This window comes from Sorghum bicolor, chromosome 3, assembly GCF_000003195.3.
Source record: "Sorghum bicolor cultivar BTx623 chromosome 3, Sorghum_bicolor_NCBIv3, whole genome shotgun sequence".
NCBI classification, from domain to species: Eukaryota; Viridiplantae; Streptophyta; class Magnoliopsida; order Poales; family Poaceae; genus Sorghum; species Sorghum bicolor.
In genome coordinates, this window is record NC_012872.2 from 73,396,984 (window position 1) to 73,406,401 (window position 9,418).

At 38.2% G+C, this 9,418-nt stretch overlaps 2 protein-coding genes across 3 annotated transcripts; both read right to left on the bottom strand.

Moving 5' to 3' along the window:
- Positions 1,938 to 4,092, bottom strand: LOC110433319. Of its 2 annotated transcripts, none has more exons than XM_021455162.1 (8): positions 4,032 to 4,092; positions 3,596 to 3,676; positions 3,367 to 3,498; positions 3,163 to 3,287; positions 2,814 to 3,086; positions 2,567 to 2,703; positions 2,305 to 2,397; positions 1,938 to 2,194 (listed from the first exon to the last, which is right to left on the bottom strand). In XM_021455162.1, the coding sequence occupies exons 2-8, from the start codon at positions 3,600 to 3,602 to the stop codon at positions 2,059 to 2,061; spliced, it is 903 nt and encodes a 300-aa protein (XP_021310837.1). In that variant the 5' UTR covers positions 3,603 to 3,676; positions 4,032 to 4,092; the 3' UTR covers positions 1,938 to 2,058. The 2 variants fall into 2 exon arrangements, with proteins under 2 accessions (XP_021310837.1, XP_021310836.1); XM_021455161.1 differs by having other exon boundaries at positions 3,367 to 3,501; positions 4,032 to 4,063.
- LOC8074087 lies at positions 4,018 to 7,180 on the bottom strand. The gene is made up of 7 exons (XM_021455160.1): positions 6,405 to 7,180; positions 6,027 to 6,142; positions 5,844 to 5,945; positions 5,635 to 5,762; positions 5,261 to 5,539; positions 4,849 to 5,030; positions 4,018 to 4,204 (listed from the first exon to the last, which is right to left on the bottom strand). Exons 1-7 carry the CDS (start codon positions 6,458 to 6,460, stop codon positions 4,057 to 4,059), a joined length of 1,011 nt encoding a protein of 336 aa, XP_021310835.1. The 5' UTR covers positions 6,461 to 7,180; the 3' UTR covers positions 4,018 to 4,056.

Here is a 9,418-nt window from a genome sequence, read left to right on the forward strand (position 1 = left end):
CTAAGGACAATATCTTAGGCGTTGGACCCAGGATGGAATTTACTTCACCCCGTTCAGCTTACAAAATTCAATTCAAAGGTTACATCGTCCTATTCTATACTGATCTCATTTGAAAAGCACAAGCGGAGAATAATTGCAAGATCTTTGCCTGGATTTTGGTGCAAGATAAAATTCACCTAAAACTTCCATTAAGAGTTTGAGACTGACCTTATAGAAATAAAAAAAATTGCCACACGGGGCTCCATGTATGCACCAAAGAAATTGCGAGTCTATGTTTATAAGAGCATCTCCAATCGTTTGGAAAAATAACTTGCTATCCTTGTTTTTTTGAAAAAATAAGAAAAATCCATCTCCAACAATTTGAAATAAGACTTGCTAAATTTTTCCAAGTTGGAAAAAAGAGGAACTGCGTGCGGATCTTTCCGCAGTCGTCGTAGCTTGCTATCCCGCGCCGCAAGTGAAAAAATTTATTCTGTCCTCGGCGAATGATATAGTGATCATGGCCGGCAGCTGCTGATGAGGACATCGGCACCATCGATATATCCGCCTAGCGGGTTCACATCAGCTGTTGTCCTGGGTAGATGCTGGGACAGATGATGGGACAGGCAATAATCGTTATTGTCATAGAAATTTTGCATAGATGCTAAGACAGATGATACGAATAAATGAAGCATAGAAATTTAAAATAATAATCCAAGGGTTCACCGATTACACTTGAATATATATTTGTTCAATGAAATATAAATGTATAGCTAATTAAAATATGACCGAGCATAGAAAATCATATATTGTACGAGTATAAATCTGAATGATGGTTCCATATGTGTTCGATGGGTTCTTCTTTCAATTGCACAGGTGTGTCCTTGTCTCCGATCTTTCTTAGAAAAGGACCAGTATATGTGGGCCTATTTTTCTATGTTTACCAAGCCCAATTTACTAAACTATTGGGGATACAAGAAAAATTCACTTGCCAAAAGGTTTAGCAAGTTGCCAAATGACATTTTTTTCCAAGACAATTTTCCAAACAATTGGAGAAGCTCATAAGAGAGGTAATTAACAAGGGGGAAAAAAGCAGGATAGGAAAGCAAGAGTTCGATAAAACCCTCAAGTCACCATCAAGGTTTGGATGCACATGAGATCACCCATCTATTCTATCTATTCAATATCTATATCTATATATATTGATAATTAAATATCGATAATTAAAGAGTCAAAAATTCTCCACTATTCTTTTTTGCAGCTAGCCCTAACCACTCCATGCAAATCTGTTACAACCTTATTGTCGTCCGCTGATCCAACTTATCGTCATTCACTAATCAACAACAGCTTATCCAACTTATCGTCATTCACTAATCAACAACAGTTTCTGATTCAATGGAAGTCTGTTACAGCCTTATTGTCGTCCGCTGATCCAACTTATCTTCTGTTACAACTTTATCGTGTTTCGCTGATCAAACTTATCATCGTCCACTAATCGAAGTTCAACTCCAATACGCATTGAAATAGATAATAATCATAAAAAAAAGAATTCAAGCCACAAATCATCCAGCTAACCATGTTGTAACACACAGACACATTTGCTTGACACCTGAAATTAGGGGATGTTTGGTTTTCCCTAAATTTCATTGTCACATCAAATGTTTAGGCACTAAATTAAAGAATATTAAACATAAACTAATTACAAAACTAATTACAGTGACTAATTTATAACATGAATATATTAAGCCTAATTAAGCCATGATTTGATAATGTGATGCTATAATAAACATATGCTAATGATGGATTAATTAGTCTTAATAGACTCATCTCGTAAATTAGTCACAGCTTTTGTAATTAGTTTTATGATTATCCGAAAACACACAATATATGACACATCCTATACTTTAGCCCCTGGATCCAACAATAATAACATAATGAAGCAAGCCCAGGTACTAGTGTGTGTTGAACACGTGAACAAACTCTAATATATTATATAAAAATGATCTTTGATTCAGAAACCAGCTCAAACAGGTTCATTAACACGAATATATACAGAACAAAGAAGGAAATAGAAATGCTCTACGCATATCGGTACTCCCTTCCATTAATAACTCTAATTCTGGGGCGGCTGCGTTTGCCTCGCTTTTGAACACACGATTGACCCACCATGTCAACATACTCAGCAGGGCACCAAAATGCCTTGGGCACAGGCCAACTGCAATCCAACAATTTGCGCACGATGTAATGTTTGATGCAGAAGTATAAGCATGCCCGTATTGAAATTTCACATTATGAATATGATGACGTATTTCAAATTCAGAATACCTGTTTGGACGCACACTCTTATCTCCATCAATAGTCCAGTTAAACAGGACAGCAAATTGATAATAACTAGCATGGCCTACTTCAGGAACAGACCTGTCAAACATATCAAACAATGGATTTATCAAAAATCATGATTCATGCAACCTGCTTAAACATGATTTTAAAACTATTCACACAAGCCTTGCGGCCAAGTGCACACACTAAGCCTGAACATGTTATAAAATAACAAGCACTTAAATACCAAAAGGAAATCCAAACATACCGCTTTGTCTTAAAATGTGCCAAGACATCAAGAATCACATCCCATGAAAGGTATGGAGGTCTAGTTCTTTGCATGTCATAGAAGTTCATGCCAATAAATTTCCCATCAAGATCAACGACAGGCCCTCCAATCCCAGCCTAACCAGGTGACATGGACAGGTTGTCATTGTAATGCCAAACAGATATGTAAGTTAACTTCAACCACGTAAAAGCAGTAAAAAAAGGAAAATATTAATCAACAGCAGTACCTTGGTGATTTTACATGTGGAGTACTGTAGCAACTTGCAATCCAGTCTCCCAAACCTGTTCAAATGTATCCCTCTTGCAGCCATTAGTGTGCCTGATTCTATGCAGCGCCCTACAGATACTAATTGACGAGGACGACTATGCCTCTGATGTTCAATATCCATCGGATGTGGAGAACAGAAATCCTTGACACTGACTAGAGCAACATTGTAATGTATATTATAATGCAGTAATGTCCCTTCTCTGATATGTTTGGTTGGAAGCAACACTTTAATCTGTAAAATGGTGTAGTAAGACTTAAGCAGTACCATACAAGAATAAGGATCAATAAGAGTACTTAGCAGCACCAACCCTCAAGTCTTCAAGAATCTTCTCGTCATCAACAAAATCTGACAGTAAGCTAGCTGACGTCAGAATAGTTGTACATCCATTCCATTCAACAAAAAAACCAGTGCATGCAAAAATCCTTCTTTTCCCTGCATATCACATTGGCTATTTGTCAGTGAAACAAATATAAATATGAAACAGTTAAATAGCACATTATTGTAAAATCACCATAGCATGAAGCAAGTGCAACAACGTTTCGAGATATGTTTGAACAAACTGTTTCGCTAAGTTCACTCCAAACACCTCCACCATATTTATCGCCAAAAGTATCTTCAAAAGTATTAACTAAAACCATGCCATCTGCTTGAAGATACATAGTATAATTAGCTGACAAAGGTACAGCGAAGCGGTAAAAAGAACATATGAAAAGTCAGAAATTTCACAGTTATTGACTCACCAGACATTTCTATTGGTGGCTTTGGATAACCTGAGATGTCTAGATCCTCAAATGGATCATCACTAAGAACATCACTATTTCCTGGTGCAGTAAAGTCAAGTTATTGGAACTGACATATGCTAATACTGACTAGTGACTATAAACACCACAAAACTCAGCACATAATATCAAATTGTAAATTTTAGAATCTGACGACAGCCTGAATGACAAATCAGAAGTGGTTCTGAATCAAAATACCCATAAACAAAGTGTAACAGTGTTACTTGATTAACACTAACATAAAGTATCAGAGTATAACTGTAAAAGGTGGTACGTATTATGAAGTACAAATGTAAAACTATTTGAGCCCTGATAAAAGTCACCGAGTTAATGAAACATGATACAGTATAACTGTGACTGCTCAGATAAAGCTGTAAAAAAGAAAGAACCAGCAGACCAGAAATCAATGACTTCGTTGTCTTTCATCCACCACTGCAAGTTCTTTTCTTCTTTGAGCTTCTTGTGAGATCAGTCTTAATATCCAAGCTTGTGAGATCATCAGTTCTTTTCTCCTTTGAGCATCTTGTTAGATCAGCACCACTGTTCTCAGGTACCAGTGTCTCACCAGTACTGAAACATTTTTTTTAAAGAAAGGAAAAATGAGGGTCAAAATCAGTAAACCAACACTGCAAAACCATCACACCTATCAATTCAAGTGCCCTAATAAAGGTTTTATGTCAAAGATGATGGATCTTACCCTAACACAAGCTTTAGTATGAGACCCAAATCAAATTAAAGCTAACTAACAAAAAAAAGTGAAACACCAACTTTGGATTTTCAGTAGGGCCAACCGACCAGGGGCTTAAAAATGGTGGCCCAATAAACTCATCTCTTTGCTCTACTATGGCACTGGGTAATGGTTTCACGTCATCTATTTTAGTTTTGTTGCACCAAACTGTATTTAGGAACCTGACAAGTTGCTACATTTATAATTATATGTATGTATGTCACCAAGTGAGGAGTGTTCCCTCTCAAAACCTGATGCCAAAAAAACTACGAAAGGAGCATCAAGTAACTATCTGAATTATGCCCCCCCCCCCCCACCACCACCACCACCAAACAAACCACCACCACAAAACACATGCATGCACAAGTTGTTTGGAACACAAAACAGATCACCTTTTATGTTCATGACGAGGAGGGGGGTTAAATTGGGATATGAAAGAGAGTGAACCAGGTCAAATAAACAAAAGTTAGAGTTATAAAAGGCATACCTGCATGCCTTCAAGTTCCGTAACCGTTCAAGAAATTCACCCCTCCTAAAGAATACTCGGAAATGCTCCAACCGTTCAAAGATTATACTTGTTGGCAGGAACACAGTTCTTTCTTTAACAAAAAAAAGGTTCATGCCAACAAGATTCCCTTCTACATTGAAAAGTGGTCCGCCTTCCCAACCCTGGCACACAAAAAAGGTTAAAGGTAATACTGGAGCAAAAAATGGAGTTGTATGGAACAAGAGTTATGTAGGGGAAAAAAGGAAGCATGTTTCTATTACCCTTCAAATACACTTTATAGCATAAAGGAACATAAACACATTAAAATAACTGTATCATAATTCGAGTGAGCTCAGAAATTGCATATAGGAGAAACACATTAAACTTGAATCATATCATAATGCAAGTGTACCTCACAGATTTTACAAGTGGATAGCATAAGCTCTTCACTATCTTCAGATTCTCTTGAATCGCGGGTCAGTATCCCACCAGTAGTCATTAATTTGCCAGAGAGGTCACGCCCTAAAGCTACTACCTTTGTAGATGGACGAAATTCCATCTCCACCACATGGGTGAGACGTATAGCTTGAACATCAAGGCAGGCTGTGACATTGACAATAGCAATGCCATAATCTAAATCATATTTTCCTAAAAATCCTGTGACAACATTGCCTCCATAGCGCACTTCAACCTATATTGACAAATAAAAACAAGAAAACAGTACACAATGATCAAGATTGTATTAACTAAATCAATTTTTACTAAAGGATGAATCGCAGCGCAAACCTTCAAGTTAGCAGGGTGTTTTGTTTTATCATTTAATGCTCTAACCAAACTTGCTGAAGTCAGAATCCTTGTGACACACCCCTGGCATCCTATAGCTATTCCCGAGCATGCAAATAACACAGAACTTCCTACATAACATCATGATTTGAATCATGTATACAGCAATGTAGATATATATTCAGAAAACAAAGAGCAGCATAAATAATCACCACACAGCACAGCAACTGAGACAACACTTCCAGGCAAATTCAATGCAACTTCTTCACTGAGCTCACTCCAGATACCTTGTTCTGAGTCCTGATGAATATCACCTAGTTAAAGAAACATGAAACAACACAACTGTGAATGCACATAAAAATGTAAAAACATGTACAGAAAAATAAGGAACAGACCTGAAATCAATGGCTCTGTTGTGTCTCTATCGTCATTGCAAGTTATTTTATTCTTCTTCGACCTTCTTGTGGCATGACCACCATCCGCTCTAATCAACATCGTCCAATACTGTTTTCTAAAGCAAACTAGCAGTTAATACCAGTAAAATAATAATGCTATAAACCATCATAGACCCTCTAATAAAGTCTATCAATGCACGTTTTTGTTTTACAAGGCTAACCCAAAATCAATTTTGATGAAGCCACACCAAAAAAAAAAGCAAAACATTATTTGATGATTTTGGTAATGGCATCTAAATTAAGTGGCAGAAAGGGCCCAGTTTTTAGCTCAGCCACAGCATGAGAACTAGTTTGAAATACCTGCTAACTGTTTTTTACCTGATATATTGATGTTTGTACAACCTAACATATTCCTTAGGCTTCATCAATATCATTCAAGAACAGCTTGCTACATTATCATGGTGAGCATTCACTCAAAACTTGACATAACTGCAAGAAAGGAATGGACTCGACTATATCATTCTTGCAAATGTTTTTGTACAAAATTGCCAATTCTATACATATCCCTTTCCTCCACTGGATCATGTGTAACCTAATTGTCAATTCTATATTTATCCCTTTCCTGTTTCCTCCACTGGATCATGTGCAGAGAATTATCTGGTTTTCATTAGTCTAGATCAGAATATAAGACAACCATAGAAGAAGCCAACATCAGTAACAATAAGAGCAACAACTTTTGCCTTTCAAACTTGCCCTTGTCCGTCCACATTTTTTTAGCAACTAAGTAGGAAATATTAAGTTTTCTATGTATTAACTTATAGTGTAGGGTATAAAGCACGTCATTACAGTGATAGAGTGAACTCAAACCGCAGTTCAAAGAGCCCGTTTGGCAATAAACGCTAGTAGCAAATGCATAACTTGTTCATCCACAAAGACCCAAGGGGATGCAAACAAGTAGGGAAATTTTTCAAACAAAAAATCAACGTGTTCAGGGCGGACTCAGTATAGGACAACATGGGTGTACACATGTGCAGTACATCGGATATTTCGGTATAATACATGCATATACTTGTAGTTGGGCCATAGATCCAGGTATAAGTAGTAGCTTGCGTTAGGGTTTGAGTGATCGGTTTCGAACAGCAGGAATGAAGAGAAGGGGTCGGCATACCTTGGGGGCACCAGTCGCTGGCAAAGGTACCAGCGAAGGGAGGCGCCGTGCGCCGCCAGGAAAGAAAGGCCACGGTAGGGGGGGAGGGGGGGGGACGAAGGGTGTAGGACGGCCTCCTCTTCCTTTTGTTTTGAGGATCCCTTTGTTTTGCCCACGGCCACGGGTCAGTACCGATCCCCTTCCAAGCAACTCGCACGGTGCATGTTGTAGGTCACTAGCCCGATAAAAATCACCATACACTCAAACAGTAATTTGTTTAAGGCAACCTCAAACATTAGGCTTTGTTTGGATGTAGTTGGATTCGCATCTGTATTGGGGTGGATTGGAATGGAACTTCAACTAAATTCCACCCCAATCTACTCCAATACATGTAGATTGAGGTGAATCCGACAATATCCAAACAAGGCCTTAGATGGATCTTAACCCACAAGCGACACAGACTATCGAAGTTCAATACTCTATGCGCGGAAAAGGCACTGACACCAACAGTGAACTGATGCCAGACCCTTCAAAACCCTAATTAAGAGCCTCGGGTCTAACCTAAGCGGTAAGCAACAGCATGACGAACCAGTGACGAATCGAAAAACCTCACGAACCGGAACGCAAAACCCTACTCCGAATTGCCCGTGCGGAGCAAGATTCCGTGGAGCACGAAACGGAGCGTAGTGGATCAGTGGCGCTTACCCGGGCGGGAGGATAGGGTTTGGCTGAGGTAGGGGAGGCGCAGAAGGCGGCTGGGCACGACAGCTGCCGTGGCGCCTAGCTGCTGTGGGGTTGGATGGCCGCCGCCCCCGGTGGCAGAGGCGCTCCGCTCTCTCTGGGCGCGGAGGGCTGCGGGTGCGGCAGTGCGGGTGTCCGGGTATAGGAGCCGAAAACGAAAGTGGGATCTGAGGGGTCCCGTCGGCTCAAGACAGACCCCGTACCCGCTCGCTCGGTTCCGTGGCCTTGTTTACCTAGGCCTCGGCCTTGTTTAGTTCCAAAATATTTTTGCAAAATAAACACAGTAGCTCTTTCGTTTATATTTGATAAATATTGTCCAATCATAGACTAACTAGGCTCAAAAGATTTGTCTCGTCAATTCCGACCAAACTGTGCAATTAGTTTTTATTTTTGTCTATATTTAGTACTTCATGCATGTGTCTAAAGATTCGACGTGACGGGGAATCTGAAAAATTTTACAAATTTTTTTGGGAACCAAAAGTTTTGCAAAATTTTTCAGATTCCCCGTCACATTGAATCTTTAGACGTATGCATGGAGTATTAAATATAGATAAAAATAAAAACTAATTACACAGTTTGGTCGGAATTGATGAGACGAATCTTTTGAGTCTAGTTAGTCTATAATTGGACAATATTTGTCAAATATAAACGAAAGTGCTACTATTGCTATTTTGCAAAAAAAAAAATTGGAAGTAAACAAGGCCCTAGGCGGTCAAAAACCAAAAAAATTTCAAAATTCTCTGTCACATCGAATCTTTTGGTACATGCATGAAACATTAAATATAAACGAAAATAAAATCTAATTGCACAGTTTAACTGTAAATCGTGAGACGAATCTTTTGATCCTATTTAGTTTATGATTGGACAATATTTACCACAAACAAACAAAAAAGCTACAGTAGCGAAATCCAAAATCTTTTCGCATCTGAACAAGGCCTTAGATGTGAAAACTTTTTGGATTTCAGAGCACTTTCGTTTGTTTGTGACAAATAGTATTCAATCATAGACTAACTAGGGTCAAAAGATTCATCTCGTGATTTATAAGGCCTTGTTTAGTTCCCAGAAAATTTTGCAAAATTTTTCAGATTCCCCGTCACATCAAATCTTTAAACACATGCATGAAGTATTAAATATAGACGAAAATAAAAACTAATTGCACAGTTTGGTCGAAATTGACGAGACGAACTTTTGAGTCTAGTTAGTACATGTTTGGATAATATTTGTTAAATACAAACGAAATGGGTACTATTCCTATTTTGCAAAAAAATTTTGGAACTAAACAAGGCCTAAGCAAACTGTGTAATTAGTTTTTATTTTCGTCTATATTTAATACTTTATACATATGCCACAAGATTCGATGTGACGGGAAATCTTAAAAACTTTTTGGATTTTGGTAGGAACTAAACAAGGCCCTAGAAAATTTTAAGATTCATCGAATCTTGCGGTAATGTCTCTATATTAAATATAGACGAAAATAAAAAGTAATTACATAATTTATTTATAA